This window comes from Mauremys mutica, chromosome 19, assembly GCF_020497125.1.
Source record: "Mauremys mutica isolate MM-2020 ecotype Southern chromosome 19, ASM2049712v1, whole genome shotgun sequence".
Classification (NCBI taxonomy): Eukaryota; Metazoa; Chordata; order Testudines; family Geoemydidae; genus Mauremys; species Mauremys mutica.
The window spans coordinates 23,833,772-23,856,015 of NC_059090.1; the positions used below are offsets into that span (position 1 = coordinate 23,833,772).

At 47.0% G+C, this 22,244-nt stretch overlaps 3 protein-coding genes across 9 annotated transcripts in view; 2 read left to right on the plus strand and 1 right to left on the minus strand.

Moving 5' to 3' along the window:
• SPECC1 (sperm antigen with calponin homology and coiled-coil domains 1) overlaps positions 1 to 22,244 on the minus strand; it is a 191,694-nt gene that overhangs the window by 116,352 nt on the left and 53,098 nt on the right. Inside the window, exon 1 of one of the 7 annotated variants that reach the window (XM_044993280.1) lies at positions 17,159 to 17,353. The exons of the other annotated variants lie outside the window; for them this stretch is intronic. Within the exon in view, the coding sequence (XP_044849215.1) occupies positions 17,159 to 17,198 (40 nt within the window). The 5' untranslated portion in view covers positions 17,199 to 17,353. Of the gene's footprint in view, positions 1 to 17,158; positions 17,354 to 22,244 lie in introns of those variants that run through there. 7 annotated transcript variants of the gene reach the window in all.
• Positions 7,948 to 9,405, plus strand: LOC123353234 (cystatin-B-like). Its single transcript, XM_044994206.1, has 2 exons — positions 7,948 to 7,976; positions 9,017 to 9,405. The coding sequence occupies exons 1-2, from the start codon at positions 7,948 to 7,950 to the stop codon at positions 9,309 to 9,311; spliced, it is 324 nt and encodes a 107-aa protein (XP_044850141.1). The 3' UTR covers positions 9,312 to 9,405.
• Positions 17,786 to 18,219, plus strand: LOC123352848 (60S ribosomal protein L34-like). Its single transcript, XM_044993294.1, has one exon. The coding sequence runs from the start codon at positions 17,814 to 17,816 to the stop codon at positions 18,165 to 18,167; it is 354 nt and encodes a 117-aa protein (XP_044849229.1). The 5' UTR covers positions 17,786 to 17,813; the 3' UTR covers positions 18,168 to 18,219.

Sequence of the window (22,244 nt, forward strand, 5' to 3'; positions counted from 1 at the left end):
AGTGGTGGAGAAGGATAGCTCAGTGGTTTGAGCATTGGCCTGCTAAACCCAGGGTTGTGAGCTCAATCCTTGAGGGGGCCACTTAGGGATCTGGGGCAAAATTTGGTCCTGCTAGTGAAGGCAGGGGGCTGGATTCAATGACCTTTCCAGGTCCCTTCCAGTTTTAGGAGATTGGTATATCTCCTATTATTATAGTCCCTCCTATTAGTTAACAATCTTTAAGGGCTTAAAAAGGACATAGGCAGTACATAGGTGTTCTACTGGCCTCTGCTGCGTAGCTGTGAATTTCACCCTATGTGATTAATTCCCACCTCTCTAGAATCCCAATTTAAAGTCAAGTGAAGTGCAAAAGTGCTAACATTGCTTTTCACCTTTCATCTGGAGCCAGGTCTACACTACAGACCTACATAGGAAGAGTTACATCGCTCAGGGGTGTGGATGTTTCACAATCCTGAGCAACAGTTATACTGACCTAACTCCCCCATAGTAGACAGAGCTTCTCCCATCAACTAGCTACTGCCTCTCCAGGAGGTAGATTAACTACGCCAACAGGAGAAGCTCTACCATTGGCATAGGTGCACCTTCACTTAAAGGCTGCATCGGTGCAGTTGCGCCAATGCAGCATTCTAAGAGTACACTTGCCCTAAATAATTTTATCTTCACTGTAATGCAGCCACCTCTGGTGCACAATTCAGCAGCTGTTTAACACATACAGTATAGGATAGGACGTGAGGGAGAATTTTATATGCAACTGAGAACACATAGGAAATTTAGGAGCTCTTAAGGATAGGATCAGTTTTGTGTATGTATGTTTACAGTGCCAAGCACAATGGGCAGCCCGATCTTGGTTGGGGCTTCCAGGCACTAATGTAATACAAATAAGACAATTCATGAAGGAACCATCACCATACTTCTATATTAAACTAGTGCCTCAAAAGTTGTTAATGACCCTTTTCTGTTCCTAAGAGGGTCCAAGACTCTCTGAACTGGACCACTGCATTTCCCCCAGCATCCGAAGCCAAACAGAAGCCAGAAGGTCAGCCAGCAGTCTGAAAATCTTTTTCACACCAGGGTGGAAGCTAGAATTATTTTTTGTGGCTCTCTGTTTGCAGAGCAGCTGCTCCCACCTCCTTATTTGGAAATTTTTGCTTTCTGGGATGGATTAGGGGGAAAAAGTAAAAATAAATAATTATGACATGAACGCTAGTCGTTGAGGAATTCCAGCTATTTGTCTGATTATCTGGCCTGCTTGCATGCCTACATTCCCCATAGCACAGGTACTATAGGCTGCAGCAGTGATACCTGTACTGAGATGCTGATTTAGAGGACAATAAAATACAGCAGTATGAAAGTAACTCAACTACAAGTACTTCGGAACAGAATGAGACAGCAGGATAAAAGTTAGAAATCAGAGAGAGAGAGAAAGAAATGGTACTATCGGACAAGAGATTTCTAGACCTGTGATACCAGAGCCACCAGAAATCTGGATGGGAAAGAAGCAGCAGTTGCCTTGATTTGATCCAGTCCTGATTTAGGAGCGTAGAGACTCCTGGCCTCCAAAAAGTTTGGAGATATTTTCCAGTTCTTGGTCATGAGAACAAAGAAGGTCCCTGATGAGATTTCCAGGACTTCTTGGGTCCACAGGTAGTGGGGATGAGGGAATAGCTGATGCCTATGGCAACTCAAAGGCTGAGTCATAGAAAGATCACTGTTACCAATTCATATCTGCAGAAGTTTGATCAGGTAGCACATTCTTTCGAATGGTGGCCTCCAGGAAGAAACCTTCCCCTGGAAGAAATGCAGCCCTGCAAGGAGTGGAGACCTCATGGCTGAGGTATCTTCAGCTGGTCCAAATGTTACAACGTGGAAACCAACATAGAAGAATGCACTGTCCAATGCTTCCTAAAGAAAAAGGCATTTCTCTTCAGTTTAATGGTATCACTTAAAGACTGGAGAAGTCTTATAATCCTGTTGACAATGGTTATTTGACAATCCTGAACAATGGGAATTTTTGTTTCTGCCACCCCACCCTCCACCTGTATGGAAATCACACAAATGTTTCAAAGTCAGGACACAGGGAGGCTATGTCTACACAAGCACTTTTGTCAGTATAACTTATGTCACTCAGGGGTGTGAACCCTCCTTCCCCCCATCCCCCAGCGACATATGGTACACCAACAGAAGCGCCAGAGTGGACAGTTCTATGTCAAAAGGAGACGCTCTCCTCCTGACATAGCTACCACCGCTTGTTGGGGTGGTTTAATTATGTCTATGGGAAAGCTCTCTCCTGCTGGCATAGAGTGGCTACACAGGAGATCTTACAGCAGCGCAGCTGCATCGGTGCAGCTGTGCCACTGTAAAGTCTCTAGTGTAGACATGGCCTGAGGAAACTCAAGAAAGCGAAGGAGGACTGTCCTCATCTAGCATCTAATGATTCCATCAATGTAATCTGTAACAAGGATCGAAGCTACTCCCCAAGTTACAAAGCCCAAGTTCACATAGTAACTACCTCAGTGCCACTCTAGGTGGGGTCTCATTCAGATGGAAACTAGGATAATAGAGGGCCTGATACAAAGCCCATTAAAATCAACTGGAGTCTTTCCTCAGACTTCAGAGGACTACGGGTCAGGCCCATGCTGAGAAGAACAAAATTAACTGAATGTGGAGAACACAAATGGTAGTTTCATCATGAGTTTAGGTCTCAAGTGAAAATGCAATTGGAGGTGGCAGCCTAGGCCCTAACCAAGTTTTGTTCGCAGTACCAAACCAGCACAGATTTCAATACATTGATGCAAAAGGGATTCCTTACTCAGGAGGTAGGCAAGAACAGGGGATGCATCTGAAGTGTGTTGGGTAGATGTGAGGAGGAAGCCCTTAATCACACAAACCTAGCCTTAGCCAGCACTCCCAGCCACTCACTTCCAATGCATGCACAATTCACCTCCAAACCTGCTCCACAAAAATGAAAAGAGTGTCAGGAATGTACCTCCTAGTTCTTCTGTGATCTGAGTCTCCTGCACTGAGAGAAACAAGCTACTGGCACTGGGTCTCACCACAGCAGGTTCAGCCTCAGACCTATAAAATAGGCCGCAAAGCTTTAACACCTGCTGATTATTCACCCAAAGAATAGCTAAGATCCTTCTCAAGGTTGTACTATCCTACCTAGGGTTGCCAACTGTCCAATCACACAAACACCCTTGCCCTGCCCTCTGCCCCATCCCTTTTCTGAGGCCCCAGCCCACTTTATCCCCCCTCCCTCCATCGCTTGCTCTCCTCCACCCTCATTCACTTTCACTGGCCTGGGGCAGGGGTTTGGGGTGCAGGCTCTGGCCTGGGGCTAAAGGGTTCGAAGCATGGGAGGGGGCTCTGGGCTGAGCCTGGGACAGGGGGCTGGGGAGCAGGAGCGGGTGTGGGGTGCAAGCTCTGGGAGGGGGTTGGGGTAGAAGCAGGGATTCAGGGCTGGGGGAGGGGGTGCAGGCTCCAGCCAGGCGGTGCTTATCTTGGGAGGCTCCCGGTTGGTGGCGCAGCAGGGCTAAGGCAGGCTCCCTGGCTGCTCTGGCCCCACAACGCTCCCGGAAGCAGCCGGCACATCCCTGCAGCCCCTGGGAGGAGCCAGAGGTCTCCGCATGCTGCCTGCGCGCCGACTCCACAGCTTCCATTGGCCAGGAACTGCAGGGGTGGAACCTGCCTTAGCCCCGCGGAGCCGCCGACCAGAAGCTGCCCAAGGTAAACGCTCCTGGAAACAGCCAGAACGTCCCTGTGGGCCCGGGGGGCGGGGGGGTCAGAGGGCTCTGCACACTGCCCCTGCCTGGAGGCACTGCCCCCACAGCTCCCACTGGTCGCAGTTCCCCAGCCAATGGGAGCTGCAGAGTTGGTGCTCGGGTCGGGGGCAACGCGTGGAGACCCCTACCCGGCCCCCACCCCCAGGGGCCACAGGGACATGCCAGCCGCTTCCGGAAGCGGCACAGGGCTGGGAAGGCAGGGCGCCTGCCTCAGCCTCACTGAGCTGCCAGACTTTTAGAGCCTAAAATCTCCCAGTTTGGCTACAGTAGCCTCTGGGAGATAGAGCCCAATTCCTGGAGGCTCCTGGCGAAACCGGGAGGGTTGGCAACCCTAACTAACCCTAGTCTAGTGCGATTTACAGCAGCGCAGTGATCTCTGTGTACAAATCTCACACACTGAACCCTATTGCCAGAGCTCATTTTGCCAGTTCCATGTCTGGAGTAATTCCTGCCTCAATAAAGAATTATTTCTGTAAGCCTTATAAGGTCCGAGCCTCTTGTTTGCACCTATGGCATTAACAGGCAAAAATGATAGGCATTTCTCTCAACTGGGCCACTCGCTGGTTTTATTTGTTTGTTCCAGAACATTTCCTGCCTACGCGCCTGTCAAAATGAGATACAGAAAGTCCTGTAAATGGGCCAGGAGATCTCACGCTCTCTGCTTTCTGCAGACTCAGCATCTGCACCGTGGAGCCAGCCACACAGTCACTAGCAATTCCCCTTACCCTCAGCAACTGGGGAAAAGAGGCAGTGATGGAGAGAATGAGCAGAACCAAAACCCAGGAGCCAAAATTTTCCTCACTCAGCCAGGGGAGGGAATTGAAATTTGCTTCTGAATTTAAGCACTCTCAAAGATTGGCTGTTTGGATTTGCTATTCTGTTTTGGCCCTTCACAGAGGTGGGTTTGAACTGCAAATTCTGATCTGAACCTAACTTCGGGGTTTGTTTTAGTCTCATCCTGAGAATTAAACAGAGATTTTGCTTAAATCAAACAAACAATCATTTTATACCCTCAGCAAAATCCATTTTGAATCAACCCTTTTCTCGGTTTTTACAGAACCACTTGAAAGAGACAAAGGAAAGACGGAACCACAAGACAAGAAAGGAAGAAAGATTAGGATGGCCTGTTAGAAATCTGCATTCAACATCCAGGGAAGCTGTAAGAATGATTTAGTTGTTACTGCTGTAGCCAGGGTGGTCGCTGGCCTTCTAAAATGCAATTAAAAGTCCTTTGGGATGAGGGTTCAAAGAGGCCCAGTGGAACAGTTAAAGGTCAGCATGACCATATATTTCAGTAGTCAGTCTGCAAGAATGCAACTGGGACAGAGGTTTGTAATGGAAGATATTTAGTAACAGGACTTTTATTGGAGGTGTTAAGCCCTATAGGAAAAGTAAGCACTGCACACAGTTATGAATACAATCTCTGCAATCGGATTACCAACTGACTGATGTGACGTGAGCCACCTCAACAATGCACAGTAGTCAAGAGACGCCAAAATATGGACCTGAAGTCCTCAGTGCAGCAGGAGACATCTCTGCTGTGTGTTTTCTCATGGAAAGTGCTTGTGCTGCTGGTCCTGAGCATCCCATCTTTCAGAGAAAGGCTCGCCTCAGCTTTGGGGAGCCAAATGAGGTTTCTTTTTAAGATTTGCCCCAGGGAGGCTGCTCAAAGAAAGCATCTGATTTTAAGTGAGGTGCTGTTTCTACTTAGTTTCTCAGCTGGTGAGACTGGACTAGGACTTGTCTTAAGGCAACTGGCTGTTAGATGGGATTAGAACCCAGGGCAGGATCTTCATGGGTTGTAGCTCTTTGCCCAGCAGATGATCCTCCCTGTTGAAAACACAACCTAATCACTTGATCCCTCATTAATGCAGGGCAGAGGTTAATACAATACTCACAACAGCACCGAACAGCTGTCCTTATGTTTCTGGAAAATATAATTATGCAGATGAACAGTAAACAGAACATCTGCATTGGGGGTCGCAAGGAGCACTGCAAATAAAGATACTGAAACCAAATCCATACGGACTGTGTGAATTCAATTACTAATGGTCCTTATGGTACAATGAGTAGGCCAACAATCTAATTCCAGTTTACCTATGGCTGTCAAATGTGAGTTCTAGTAGATATCTGGCCTGGCATCAGATGGGTAAAGGATTCCTTCAGCTACTGAGAACTATTTGTTAACGAACACTTCCCATCTGTGACAGTGTGGGAAGGAACAACAGCAACCCAAAAGGAAACGGGGGTGAAACACACCATAACCCCTTCACACCAGCCAAACTTCATAGGATCATGCCACTAGGCTGCCAAACTCTGTGAACAGAGTGTGAGATTAAAATGAAGTTCTAACTAGAAAGACTCAATGCCAGAAACACCTTCCTGGAGACTGTCGGGACCAATTCATTCATCCTCAGCTGTTTATAGCAAAAAGGAAGTGGTAATATCACAATCTCCTCAGTGCAGACTACAGCCAGCTGAACCGAATGCTGCCTGCCCATAGTGTGCCCATAGAAACAGTCATATTTTGTTACTTGTAACACTGGAAAATACTTTACAGAAGTTACAAGTGTCAAAAAAGGATCATATGGAATAAACTGAGTCCTGCCTGTCTTTCCCCATTGACCTATTGCCTGTGACGGGAGAAAGCCACATTTTCCCCACTTTTGAGATGTGTCATACACCCTATACTAACAAGAACATTAAGGTTCTCACAATACAGGATACACAGCCCCCAGCTAGATCAGTGTGAAAGTCTGTGATGCCAGAGAATCATCACGTTCTGGTCACATTTGTGAAGCACTTCATGGTTTCACTTGCCATTTTCCATGTTTTCCACTGCCAAGCTAAGGAGCAAAATTTACAACCTGGGGAAAACATAGGAAAATTCTCAATTTGTTCCACTTGGAGAATTTTATGTCACAAAATACAGAGACTGAGGCAGGAAATAACAAGATCACACTGGGGAAAATGTGCAATCGCTTACAGAAATGGACAGTTTCAGAGATGTGGAAATGCCTGACCTAGGACTAAGTCGTTTGTTCTGGTCCCACACCTGTTTATGTCTGCAGTTTTCTGCAGTTACTGGGCTGAGGGACGCCCATGGACAGGAGGAGGCAAAAAAGAGGCAGTCTGCCTCAGGCCCCCCATTTGAGAGGGCCATCAAACCTAGTGGCATTGCAAGCTGGTGCATAGGGTCAGCATGCCACTAAGGGTACGTCTACACTACCCACCGGATCAGCGGGTAGCAATAAATCCCTGATCGCTCTCCCGTCGACTGCTGAACTCCAGCTCGGCGAAAGGCGGAAGCAAAGTCAACGGGGGAGCGGCGGCCGTCGATCCCACGCCACGAGGACAAGAAGTAAGTGATTCTAAGTCGATCGAAGAGATGTTGACTTCAACTACGCTATTCTCGTAGCTGAAGTTGCGTATCTTAGATCGATCCCCCACCCAGTGTAGACCAGGCCTAAGATTTGGCCCAGCAGTCCCTCTGTCACGGTGGGCCCAATAACCTATTAGCAAACAGTTGCAGTGAGTATATGGAGTTTATCCAGCCCTGGGGGAAGGGAAAGGAGGGTCACAGCCTGTGAAGGAGCCTTCGTGGAGCCAAACCAAGAGATAGTTTGGCTTAGAACGATTAGATTTTTATCAGTAAATCAGTAATTGGTGATTTCACCACACAGACCAAATAAATAAATAAATCCACCAATAAGCTACATTTACAGACAGGCAAAGAATGAAAAATGCTGCAACTTAGAGTTTGATTTAAGGCTATTTACTTTGTATATTTTGACATGTAATATTGACCCTCCACCCCCAATAATTTTGCACAACTGTGAAAAATTAAATAGATAAAAATAGAAAAAAATGCTTGAAAATAAACATCAATATTATCCATTGAAATTATAAGAAAAAAAATCCTGCCAAGTCTAGTGTTAGTTTATGGTTAAAGTTAGCAACTAGGAGACAGGGATCCAAACATCCACTGGAAGTCTGTGAAACCAATGCCTGAAAAAGAGGAAAGATGGCCCATTCTCAGCACGGCTCGTTGGAAGAGGCTAGTTTATAGGATTGGAATGTGGGGATTTATCCATCTATTGACAGGAACAATACGCAGAGACTCTGAAATCTCCACAGATGGTTCATGTCCCTAAAAAAAGCCTATATGGCCATTAAGAAACCAAATGCTGTGAAGTATAGAAAGCGACTGCTCCTTTATCCGTTCTAGAAGAACTGTGTTAATTTAGTGCTGATGAAACATGCTGAGTTGACAGCCCTGCACACTGAAATCCTATGATGACCACATGGACAGCAGTAGCATATTCTTCATCCATACCTCTAATATGCCTCTATATTGGCTAAAGGGACCATCTCTAGAGGTGGAAAAGGGAGTTCCGACTCCATGCCCATCCATACCTTTACCTCTCTGCTGAAGATGTCAACAATGAGGCCAATTAGTGCCCATTGTGAAGGTGGGTTTTGTGGGTTGCACACCAGTCCACTGGGAACTGAACTGACAGCACAAAATTTTTTAAAAGGTCCTTTCCTTCCTTGTCCTGTAGAGATCCAGCCCTTTGCCAACAGATCATTATCCACACCCTTGGAGGAGCAGCTCCTAAAGACGTGATTACATCAGGTTTAATTATATGGCATTATAAAGAATTACATCTTCAATGTAAATGTTACACCGCCAAAGTGCCCAAACCCTTTAGGGGCTGGAAAATCCAGCATGGGATTCTCCCGGCAAGCTTCTTTGCTCAACTATTACTATTAAGGAAGCTTGCTGGCCCAGCTCAGGGGAAGCATTCTGTATTGCAGTGCAGGGGAGCTGTCCTCACTCACCTAGGTCGGGAGCCATTGTATTCAAACACTGATGGTTGGAAGGGTACGGGAGATGCCCTGTTACTTACCAGGGTAACCATGGTTCTTCTCTGTCTAGTCATACTTGTGAAATGCTCTCCTACTGGCGCTGAGTATCAGAATACTTCTGGAAAGCAGAGCCCCGTGGGGCCACAGAAACACCTCTTGGCACCAAACATTTAGAGCCAAGGTTGTAAAAGGACCACATAGCCCCAACACCTCAGTTTATTCTGCTAAACTCAAGAGTCCTATAAGAAAGTTGAGGCAGAAGTGGGAGGGTGAACATGCATAGGCAACTCTCAAAGAACTGCTGTGAGGTCGCTGCACTGTGGCTTGCGGCGGGCTCCGGGTTCTGCTGCCGCCGCCGCGATAAGGAGGTGCATGGGGCTGACGTGCGCCCAGCCGGCCACCCCAGAAGCGCAGCAGGTTGCCGACGAGGTGAAGCTTCAGGTGGAAGAAAAAGAAGGGAAGAAATTTGAGGTCTTCACTGCTGTGGAGTTTAAAACTCAGGTGGTTGCTGGAATAAACTACTTCATCAAGGTCCATGTTGGCAATGAGGAGTTCTTGCACTTGCAGGTGTTCAAAAGCCGTCCCCATGAGAACAAACCTCTGAGCCTCTCCAGTTATCAGAGCAGCAAGACTAAGCATGATGAGCTGACTTACTTTTAGCGGCTCTTTGGAAGAGCCCCTCTCAATTTTTTTTTTATAGGCTACAAAGTGATGTTTCCTATACCAATGAATAGAATGAAAGTGCATTGAAAAATCTTGTCTGAAATATCAACTACAGTTACTACATAGTGAGTAACTACAATGGACTTCAGTGGGATTTCACCCATGATCTTTAACACTTAGGTCAAACACTTGGGAGGTGAGCAAGATCAGAAGACAAGGATATATTTACTCAGACTGTTCTCCAGCACTTTTCCCTAGCATCTGAGCAAATTCAATTCAAACTGCAGAGACCAAAGCCACTTAAGCATTCAGCTAATAACTGCTAGAAGAGAGGAGTGTATACCCTTGTCACAGATAGCACTTACCTGAACAAGTCACACTCAGCACAGGACTCTGCAACCTGCATTCATCTTTGTTTTCCAAAGGACATATTTTTCCCCCAATCATCAGAACATGTCTGTCCCCAAGACTTACTACTTTTATTTCTGCATATTACCATTGGCTAGACCTCCTGCTGATCAGCTCGATGTAATGTAATTAATACTGATTACAAGGACAGAAAACTGTAGCTCCATTGAAACTTTGCGAGCTCACAGGAATAGTCACATTGATAGTCCTAGAGCGTCCCATGTATGGGGATGGAGCACTCAGCCAAAATAGCTACCTTGGGAAGGACATTGAGGCCATGGCTACACTTGCAAATTTGCAGCGCTGCAGCAGGGTGTGAAAACACACCCTCTCCAGCGCTGCAAATTGCGGCGCTGCAAAGCGCCAGTGTGGTCAAAGCCCCAGCGCTGGGAGCGCGGCTCCCAGCGCTGTACATTATTCCCCACAGGGAGGTGGAGTACGGACAGCGCTGGGAGAGCTCTCTCCCAGCGCTGGCGCTTTGACTACACTTAGCGCTTCAAAGCGCTGCCGCGGCAGCCCTTTGAAGTGCAAGTGTAGCCATAGCCTCAGACCATGTGGTCATAGAGGAGCAATATATGCCCTGCCACTCCACTAAAAATAATAGATGGCACATTTTGAGAGCTATCTAGGCATATACATGGAGTTCATATTCAGGGAAGAAAGGAAAGCTGGTCTATTAAGATGTATGGAAAGTCTGAATTAGTCAGCATTGTGACCAAGGACCATGTTATCCTATCTTTTATCATCCTGGAGGCTTGAGTAAACCTGCTAGGAAAGAAAGTTGAAAGATCAAAAGATATGCTTACCTGCTGCTGCCAGCTTGTGAGTAACATACAAGAGAAAATTCAGATCTGATGTAAGCAGGTGCAACACCAATAGAGTCAACAGAGAAGTACCTTCTTACACTTGGCCTCAACTTGCCCCAGCAACTCTGAAAGCCATATTTCAAAGGGAGATCTTATAAAGACTGATTTAATGTACAGGAGGACGAATCAATGAAGCTAAATTGAACAGATCAAGATGCATCCGTTTTAATGCAATTGAGGCAGCAGCTCTATCAGTGAGACTTGCTTTGGTGAAGCTACAAGGACACACCTGTGCTGCTATTTGATGGAAGTCCCATAAGAGGATCTTTCAGAGGGGATGGACGAAGGGCAAGTCTACACTACCCCACTACATCGGCACAGCTGCACCGATGCAGCACATCTGGTGAAGATGCGCTACGCTGGATGGAAGAGCACTTTTACTCCACCTCCACGAGAGGCAGAAGCTATGCTGGCGGGACACAGCGTGGCATGGACAACACTTTAAGTCGATATAACTTGCGTCGCTCAGGGGGTGTTGTTTTCACACCCCTGCGCAATGTATGTTACATCGACTTAAGCAGTAATGTAGACCAGCCCCAAGATGGAGTTCCTAGCCATGCTATGGTTTCCACAAGTAATTTCCTAACCATAAGGCCTGGAGGAGCCAAATGGAACCTGAACAAAATGCAGTTAGTCTTCTCTTTCCTGCAAGACCAATGCACTTCCCTTTCCACCCAACTAAGTCAGCAGCAATATTTAACATTGTGCCAGTGCCAATGGAGAAAAGCTCATCACTTCGCCATCCAGCACCGCTTTCCTTCTCCTCCATCACTGTCAGGACAGCTGCAGCCATTTTAATTAATCTAGTCAACCCCCGAGAGGCAGACTGCCTTTTACATTTACTGTTATACTAGATCCATTCTATCAGTTCTTAATGGATACTAACGTAACACCAGCACTGGGGCACTGGATGGTTCAGACACAAGCTACAGAGCCCTTCAGCCACAGCGCAAGCTGATGAGCCAAATCAAATAAAGCTCCCAAGAGCACAAAATTTCAGTCCCTTTCTCCAGGGATGAGTTTATTTTTCAAAACCAAACCAGCCCCAAACCAGTCAGAAAGCATAAACCATGGCCTGCTGCCTGCCCCTTCAACAGGCTTCTGCCCTTGCCCACACAGCAGCTATCGCCAGTCAGGACTTCCAGCCCACTGGTGTGGCCAGCCCCTATATAGCTCCTTTCCCCTGACCCGGGCCCTTGCAGGTCTCTTCCCCTAAAGGGGCTATTAACTGGCCTCTTATCAGAGGACTGGGGGCTGGATTTTTAAAGGCATTTAAGCACCTAAGTCCCATTGATTTCCATGGGCAGGCACCTAAATACTTTTAAAAATCTGGTTCTTGGTGACCTGCAGGTTATCATCTGAACCCTGGCCTCAAACACATCACTTGGGAGGCAGCTAATTAGTCACTGGAGTGGCTAAAAGGCCATCCCAACCTAGGACACAGCTTCCTGGAATGAATACAGCCTAGCGAGACTATCAGCTGGCCTACAGACTAAAAGTGACTGTTGCCATTTGACATCTGTCAGCCTTTGTGGAATTATTTAGTGATGAGTCCAGTTCTAGTGCAACTGTGGTCACATCACAAAAATATACCATCATGGTTGGCACCAACTGGCCTCAAAAGATAGGCCAAATTAAAATACAAATAAAAATTACTCTCCTGAGGCAAATCAAATTGTACAAGGCTGGTTTAATCAGCAGTTTGTTACTACTCTTCAGATTGTAAACAGGCACAAGCAGCTCATGTGAGGAAGAGGTGACTAAAGAATGAATCTGTCCACCACAAGTTGTGGTTTGCTGGCTCTACGGGGGAACAGAAGGTCTAAGACTCACCATTTGAGCCCCTAGAGGATGCAGCTTACAGCTGGTATTTGCACTCAAACTATTAGTGAGAGTTGCTCCCCACTCCCCTTTCAAATTCATCTGTTCTCTTGGGCTCTTATTTGGCAGAGGTGATATGCTGACACATCACAGAGCTCAAATAAAAGGCTTCCCATGTTATCAAGGGGAATGTGGGAGAAGCAGAGGAAACAGGGGCTTGGGGGAGGACTCTGAAGAGGATAGAAAGCAAGAAATACATTAAAAATGAAGTTAATCATCATAAATATATCATATTTCTATAGTGCCTTTTATCTTGAAAGATCCCAAATGCTTTATGAACTACACATACACAGAGGAATCCCTTCCTCCACCATGAAATGTAGCCAACTCTGGGGAGGGACAGAGCGGATGTTTAAAAGGGTACAGCAACGCTACCCAAGAGTATCCTCTTACATTTGGTTTTCTTATCCAAGCCAATTAAACAATGAGCAAGATCCCAACAAAGAAAACCTCTAGCCCTTGGATAACCTCACTGGTCACCTCTTTCCAAATAGAGATATTAACATTTCCGCTGATGCCTGCTGTTTTCAAGCCATTTTTTCCACCTACTCCCAATTATTTTAATCATCAAGTTGTTTGCAAATTTGAAGAGGATAAACGGAAAACACAATCGCACACTGAGTCCACTGATATCTTCAAAGGACTGCAGAGTGATTGCTTAGAAATCCAGGCTGCCTAACCAACTAGAGAGACAAGCACAGATCTGAAGAGCTCTGTATAGATCCAAAGCTTGTCTCTTTCACCAACAGAAGTTGGTCCAATAAAATATTACCACACCTACCTTGTTTTTCATATACCCTGGGACCAATGCAGCTACAGCACTGCAAATAACTAGCTATTGGTAATCCACAGTGGATGTGGCCTCATTTTACACACTAACATCACATTTAATGCTTTCCACTGGCTCGGGGGCCTGATCTGGCCCTTGGAGAACTAATTCTGCTGAATAGCAAACAATATCTCTGCATTTCTATAGGGCTCTTCATTCTAGGAACTTCAGGTACTTTGCAAACATGAATGTTAAAAACTGTTAAGAGACAGTACGTAAGAATTAACCACCCCCACACCTCCGTTTCGAAGAGATACAAACTGAAGCACAGAGGTGATGCAACTTGCCTCGGTCACAATTTACAAAATAACAGTCTATGTCTACACTGCGCACCTTTTAATGACACAGCTGTGCCGCTCTGTGGACAGGAGAGAGCTTTCCCGCCCCCAACAAGCAGCAAAGTAGCTTTGTTGGCGGGAGAGCTCTCCCGCCCCTAACAAGCAGCGACGTAGCTTTGTTCTCCCACCAACAAAGCGCTGTTCACACCGGTGCTTTTTGTCAGTAAAACTTTTGTTGTTAGGGAATGTGGTGTTTTTTTCCACACCCCTGAATGACAAGTTTTACCGACGAAAGTCCAGTGTAGACAAAGCCGAAGAGTGTAAACATTTTTCAAATTATGGTTGAAGAGATTAAAAAGAATTGTGGAATCTGGGAGGATGAAAAGTGTGTGCGGTCTAGTATACTGCAAAGGAATGTCCTTGTCCCTGGGTCTGACAGTCTAATGACCTTGGCAAAACGTAGACAAGCTTGGGAGGAGTCAGAGTGAATGCTGTGCTATCCATATGGCTCAGGGGAATGCTTTTCACACTACTTAGTTATACCAACTTAATTTTCTAGTGTAGACCGGGCCTTAGACACCAAACAACAGATCACTTTAGGTACATACTCTGCAACACCACAAGCGGCAGGGAGTAGGATAAATGTAGCTACATGCTGCAGTGAAAAGTGGGCTGCATCCATGAAGTGCATAGATACATGTGGCAGTGAAAGGCTCTGGCTGGGGGCAGGCAGTGGGGAAAGGCTCCAGCTACATGGGAGGCAGCAGGCCAGCACACTGGTAAAAACAACAGTGTAGCTAGGGCATGCAGAGAGTGGCGTAGGGGACATGCACAAAGGGTTCAGGCATGTCTCTACATTGCTATTTATACCGGTCTGAAGGGTGTGCAGTGTATGTACTCTAAATGCTGCCATAAGGAGTGTGCAGTGTAGACATACCCTTTATGAAAACTCATCCTCCCTGGCATCTCTTCTCCTCTACCACTTCCAGCCTCTCAAATATCCTCCTCAGCTAGTTAGAGCCTCTCTCAGATCCCCTATGTAATCTTGGCTGCTCCCAACTTTTTACCTGGTAAAGAGGATTTCCCTCCTGCTTCCTGACAGCACGGACACCCAGCCAACAGCCTGGAATGATCACAATTGCTGCCACCCTTTACGTTGCAACCCTTGTCAGTCAGGGGAGATGGCCAGAGTTGTTCCAATGGCCCCTGCTAGGCCCTGCAGTCAGATGCTGCTGTGCTTGGTATTGCTTTTTATGATCGGTTCCGAGGCAAGCTATATCCTTACTGGCATGCTAGAGCAGTGCTAGACAAAGCTCCACATCCCTATCTCACACCATTCACTCCCACTTGGACACAGCAGGAAGTGTATTGTAGGATTCAGTTAACCCCAGCATGACATTTAATGTTTGTTGGTGTGCCTGGGGTCTGCGCACACTATGGCGCAAACTGGATTAGCAGCAACATATTTAAATGTGGGCTCCCTGGATGAGTGTGGCCATGGATATTATTTAGAACCCGGCTCTGATCCAAAGCATACTGGAAGCATCTAAGGCCAGATTTTAAAAGTAATTTAGGCACCTAACTCCCATTTAAACCAATAGAAATATCTTTAAAAATCTGACCCTTCGATATCACTGGCTATCTTACTTAGGAAAGCCACACAACAAACCCTCTTTAGGCAGTGTCCATAAGGTTGTCAGCAGAATAATCCTTGGCCACGCCAACCAGGGAAACTGATCTCAATAACCATGCTATTGTATAGGGTTGTATAGCCTGCAGAGTTTCAGACACAGCAAGGACAGGACTCGGGTAGGCCAAATTCTGCTCTGGTACACCAGTGTAGATCTGGAGTAACTGAGGATTTAGACTTCTGTAAATGAGAGCAAAATTTGCCCCAATCTCCATTCAAACAGAACAAAGCCACCACATACTGGCATTTACGGCAAAGTGACAAAGAGTAAAGCCTCTGAATCCCTGGGTCTCATCACCAAGCAAGGGATATCGGAAGCAAAGCTTCCATCTACCTCTCACGCTTGAAATTTAGGTTCTCATGTCCCATGAAGGTGACCATTTAACTGTATTCCTCAGTCATGTTGTTGCCCTGCAAATGTCTAAGGCTGAAACAGAATTGGAGAACAGGGTTAAAACAAGGCCCAGTCCCATTTACACTGCAAGAATGGATTGTAACCTCGTTGAGGACAATGGGGTTGTAACCCTGTCCCCTCAACACAAAAAACTTACAGCATGGCTTGAAACTAAGGCTGAGAGTTTCAAAGCCACCAAGGGGATTTAGATGCTTGTTACTGATTCAACAGTATTCAAATTCCATAAGTTTATTTGAAAATTTGAGTCCGTTTCCTGGAACTCTGATTTGGAGCTATGGGAGCCCTCTGTCTCCCACCCACCGCTTTGACTTTGTAACATCAGCACTCACTGTCACTGCAAGGAGGGGGGGAGGGAAGAGTAACACAGGCTTAGCTTCGGGAGACTTTCCATTTCCCTGGGGCAGCACTTCTTCTGGTGACTGACTATCGGTGCATTGTGTTCTTCATTAGGCTGGTAGTGAGTTCTACCCAACTGCAGTGCTAGCATCCAATGACAGATCTATCTTGGAAGATCATAGGTTCCAAGAGGTGGCAATGGGAAGTGTTGATTCCATCCCCCCACCCCACCCCACCCCAGATCAACTATATGGGGTTTACATTTCAAATGGCTAGCGACATGCCTGCCTTGCACTTATACCATCGGTTTATCAAGAGTCTTCCCAAAAGGGTCTTAATAGAATTGTGGGAATAAACTCCCCATGACAACAGAGAAGAAGCAGAATGCTCCTAAGTTATCTGCTGAGTGATCTCTCTGCACTTTCGAGGGTCCTAAGCTCAAACAGGACCTAAGTGAGGGACGAAAAGGGCCTACTGTTCTCCCCTCACGAGGTGTCAGAGGCAAGCAGGATGAACCAGAGGGCAGCCATTAGGGCAATAAAGACAGATTACCGGCTTGTTTTAACACACAGTATAACCACATGCACTTCCAGTGGGGAATGAAATGTACCTGCCATGAGACCCCACCTTCCATAAAATGTGCAAGTGCTTAACATGCAAAGCACTGCTTCAGAGAGACAATGGCAAGACAGAGCCTCTTCGCAAAGGCATTATTTTAAATTCTAAAGGCCTGGGAAACCTAAGGCCTCAGGCCATAAACCATGAATGGCAGAGGCTCACCCTACAGCTCCTGATATGCTGTACAGCAAGAGATACACGTTACAACTTTGTAGCTGCATCATGTACATACACTACGTGGACTGATACCTGTCAGGCTCTTTACTCACAGGAGCAAAGGGTTTCTTTCGAAATCCTCATGTAAGGAGGGCGTTGTGGTTTCAGGTATGTACCAACGATGAATGGCACTTCCTAGTCGCAAGGTAAACAACTGTTCTAGCTCTAGCACGTTGGGGACATTCCGAGCCATCAGCATTACATGGCAGCCGCCTCTCTCCGCTCAATCGGACTGGGCAGTTAAGTACCAGGAGCAAAAGCAGAGAGACACACAGGGAACAACAAGGCAGAGCTAATACACACAGACCTTGCTCCAGCTCCTCCGCTCTCCCCGGCTGGTTACCCATCTTCAGCACACTCCGGCCGGTGATTCCTTTCCGCGACTCCCTAGGGGCCCCACGCCCTGCTCGGGCACCGCCTCAGAAGCAGCCCTCCTCCCCCCCGCCGCCTTTCGGCGTGCGCGCCAGGCAGAGCCGAAGGGGAAAGGCACCAGGAACAGTGTCTGCTGCTCGTGCTACGGCAGCTGCGGCGAGGCTCGCCCCAAGCCCGCCTACCTCATTACAATATTCTGCACCGAGGGGCCGGCCTGTGCGCTGCCCTAGCTGCCTGCCGAGAGGTGACTCACCGGGCAGCGTAAGCCACACGCAGGCAGCAAGAGCAAACTGCAGGCAATTGACAAAGCCCCATTCCCAAGGAGAAACCTACTCTAGACACAAGCTACCGCACCTGTTCACCTCCGCAGGACGCAAAGACCTCAGCAGGCCACTACAATTAAGATAGAACAGCGGGGTCCTGCCCCAGGGGCCCAGTAGAAGCAGCGCTTTACAAAATGACACAGACTGCACCAGAGACAACAGGGGGGTGGGACTATCCTGGACTGGACCAGCTTCTGTTGGGGAGAGAAGCTTTGAAGCTCTTCTTCAGGTCTGGGAAAGGAACTCCCCAGCAAAATGATATAAAAAATGGTTCAGCGTCTGACATACCGTCGTAGGTTGTCCTACAATACAGCCTCTAACAAGACCAGGCTGTCCCGGACACCAGGTAACAGGATTGTTTACCTTTACACCAAGAAAGTTGGCAAGGCACCGAAGTCTGCATGTGGTGTGTGTCCAGGAAGACTTTGTGGTGTTCGTGCTGTGCGCCCTAAAGTCCTTATGAGGTTGTCAAAAACAAAGAAGCATGTTAGCAGAGCCTATGGCGGTTCCATGTGTGCTAAATGTGTTTGTGACAGAATCAAACGAGCTTTCCTTATTGAGGAGCAGAAGATTGTTGTGAAAGTGTTGAAGGCACAAGCACAGAGTCAGAAATCTAAGTGAATCTCTTTGTATTGTCTGCTTAATAAATGAAAATTCAACTTTAAAAAAAAAATGCCACGTGGAACAGATTGTTAGCATAAGTAGTTAACACATAGGGTAAGGCTGTGGCTTTCAACCTTTTTTTTTCATTTGTGAACCCCTAAACAATTTCAGATGGAGGTGCTGACCCCTTTGGGAATCTTAGACATAGTCTGCGGATCCCCAGGCGGTCTGTGGCTCACAGGTTGAAAACCACTATGTAAGGGATAGGGTTGCCAGCCCTCCAGGATTGTCCTGGAGTTTTTAATGAAAGATTATGTCGTGATGAAACCTCCAGGAATATGTCCAACCAAAATTGGCAATCCTAGTAAGGAACCATTTAAGGTAAAGTGTCTAGCAGAGTAAAGAGCTTAAATTCATCATTCTGCTAGACACTAAAAATCATGAACTGAATAGAGACACTGGATTTATGGATTATTACCAAATCTGTAACCTACTAACCCCTCTTTTGGTCCCATGAGTGCAGAGGTGTTAACAGCCCTCTCTGCCTTGAATGGTCCCTTACAATATGTGCTTCTACTTAACACTAAACAATCTGTTCCACTTTGCATTTTTGTGTGACACTGGGAGTACCTTTCCCAGACCTGAAGAAGAGCTGGGTGTGGGTCCAAAGCTTGTCTCTCTCACCAACAGAAGTTGGGCCCAGAAAAGATATCACCTCACCCACCCCTTGTTTTTCTAATATCCTGGGACTGACATGGTTACAACTACACGGCAGAATGCTGCACCAGAAAGTCTCATGACAAAGAGATCCGAACACAATTCTGAGCTCAGAGGAGCACAGAAAGCCCCAGTGAAGTTAGTGGGAGCTTAGCACATGCAGCCAAAGGTTTTCCAAATAAAATCTGCCCTGCATTTAGTGGGAGGATTACAAACAAATTAAGGAAGTTATAGCTTAAATTGCTCAAGAGCAGCTCAGGCTGAATCTTATCCTGAAAAATGGCAGGGGAACTCAGAATGCAAGCTGCCATGCCATGCCTTTTATACCTAGATATGGGAGCCTGGACAATTTGCCACAGGATTAGGCCAAGATCTCCTTAACATCTCAAGCTATTGGGGTGACTTATCTGTGAGTCCTTACTTAGACTGTCCTTGCTCTTTTTTAATAAGAATTGGAAGGTCATTGAATTAAGTCCAGCCCCCTGCCTTCACTAGCAGGACCAAGTGATCTGATTTTTGCCCCAGAGCCTTAAGTAGCACCCTCAAGGATTGAACTCACAACCCTGGGTTTAGCAGGCCAATGCTCAAACCGCTGAGCTATCCATCCCCCCTCTTGATAGTTGAAGTTATAATGCTCAAAGTTATTTTGGTGCAGCTGTTTATATTTAATTGGATCCTGTTCAACATCATCAGACTCCAGTTGAGAAGATGCCTTGAATAACGGATAAGTCATGTACGTTCTGCTAAAAGGGATGATCTGCAGTGATCCAAGGGCTATTTATGATTATTTTCAATGATAAATCCAACCAATGAAATCAGATCAGTTAGGACTAATGCCCAGCTGACCGGGTGTGGAGGTTGGCAGGAGGTAAATGTAGGTGACATCTGTGGGAATCTCATTTAATATTTCTCCAAATAACAAAAACTTGATGTCAATTTCCCCCCTTAACTGACCTTGTTTACTCTCATGTCCATGTTTAAACTGACACCATCAGACAACATGTTAAACTGCAGTTTAATAAAGTTCAGCCAAAGACTTGATACTGCCTTTTAACAGGGGAAACAAATAGCTCTGCATGCCGGCCTAGGGTTCCTCTCTGCCCCCTGGCCCTACCTGCCGGCTCCTCTCTGCCCCCTGGCCAGACCCTAGTGCACCTCCAGCTCTGGGCAGTCTCTGCCTGTCTCCCCAGAGCTGAGCCACCTGGGACTGGTGCAGAAGCCTGGCCAGTTTCAGACAGGTGGGGGTGGATGTTGGAGGGGGAGCTTGGCAGGGCCCCTCCAGGCAAGTGGTCCTGAGAGAGCCCTGGCTGGGTCAGGCCCTGGCCTGGCTGATTGCACCAATCCCGAGGGGACGGAGTATTCCCAGCCCCGAGACCACCCTGGCTGTGCTGCTGGCTCAGCCCAGCAGACACAGTCACCTCCCAGGAGGGCCCATGAGTGCGGCCGGGAAGCAGGGTGTGGGGGAGGAGGTCTCTGGGGGGGTGCTAGGAATGGGGCGGGGAAGATGTGTGTGTTGGGGCACAAGGGAATGGGGGTTCTGGGAAGTTGTGGTGGGGCTGAGGGCATGGGGGGTGTTGTGCAGGTCTCTGTGCATGTGTGGCAGGGTCTTGGGGGGCACTGGGTATAGCAGGTCTGAGGGGGCCTCTGGCCATAGGGAGTTAGGGGGGGTGTTTGTGTTGGGCAGGGGGGCTGCGTGGCATGGCATGGCCCACCCCTGAGGGGAAGCGGCCTGCTGGCAGCACACAGCTGGGCGGGCCATTGTGCATCTGGCAATTGCCAGTTTGTAAATAGTACCCATGCACTGGGCTGGGCGGAGCAGGGCCACCCCTATTAAGCCATGCCCCTGGCTGCCCCCTCCCATGTCATGCACCATTGCCTCCATCCATGGGGTCCACAAATATATTTGGAGCTGAGCCCACAAAAGGCTAATCCAGTCCTGACTGGGTCCCACCAATTTCATTTCCATCTCTTCCCCTCTCAGGATTTCTACCATGCCCAGTCCAATGGCGCAGGTCACTGTACCACTGGCACAGGGGAACACCTTTTGCTCACTCCCAAACTGGATTGGATTTGTCCTAGAGATGAAAACCTCCATATCCTGTTACTGATACCTTAGCCCCCACCCAGTCCTCTTTCATAGTCCTGGTTTTATTCTGAATGCACTAGCCGTGAAATCTAGACCATTTTAGCGGAGGCTCCTCACCAGCTCTGGAATCCAGAATACATTAGCTGTGGCCATGCACAATAATCTGACATCCTTCAGAATTACATTTGGAATCTGGTTCCATTTTTCTGCCACTAGAGAAATACATATTTTGTTACATTTGTAGGCAGCAAGGGTAACCTCAACAGGCAGCTTCTGGCAACCAAATATAAACTACTAGAGGTTACAGACTGCTTCTCATATTAGAGTTCATGCTTAAAAGTAGTAATTTAATTTTAATTTCAAGCAGTACGTAGACACATACTGTCGCTTCATCTCTCCTCTGGAACAGTTCTGCTATAGCTAAACTCTTCTAAGCATGTAGAAGGATCTGCAGACACAGCTTTACAGTAGGCCTGCCGCCATGGGAGATACTTTTTTAAAAATAGCATTTATTCAACAACATTCTGAATTGCCAAAAGGTTTTTATAGCCCCATTAACTTGTTTATTTCTATTTAAACACTCTCCAGGGGCAAAAAAAAAAGACAAAATTACAAATCGGAATCCACAATTACCAAAAACAGCAACAGTAGATTAGCAGCCAATCCCCGCCCCACAACAACAAAACGGCCAGACAGTAACAACAGAAAATAAAGACTATCCCCCTTCTGTTTCCATCAAAGCCCCTGGCACATGCCCGTGTTCAGCAGTCTTCTTCAAGTACCCCCTCACATGGGTGGACATGCAGCATGTCTTGAAGGTCACCAAATCTGGACTATTTTGGACCAAGGAAGGGACAGTAAATTCCAAAGTCAACAGAAAACTCATAAACCATGAACTCCAGCTGAGCTACTTCACTGATTGTAACTGTGGCAGTATTGTACCGGAAGGGAGGCAACTCTCAGGTAGGGGTAGATAGATCACAGCCCATCCAGGTCCTTATGGATCAACCACCAACACTCCACATGGAAACCAATAGGCAGCCAGCGCTAATCCCAGAGCACTGGTGGCATGTGTGCACGGTAAATTTCTCCACTTCATCTGTGATGTAAGGTACTGTTTAATGTGAATTAAGTGGCATTATCTAGCCTTTTGGTTGTATGCCCTTTAGGCAAAGGCCTTTTGTCTCTGTAAAATATCTAGAATACTTTTGGCCCTACATAAACAAATACTAAAACTTTGATTCTGCAGTGAGATATTAAGTTATTCTGGGAGGTCATCAACTCAGCACTGT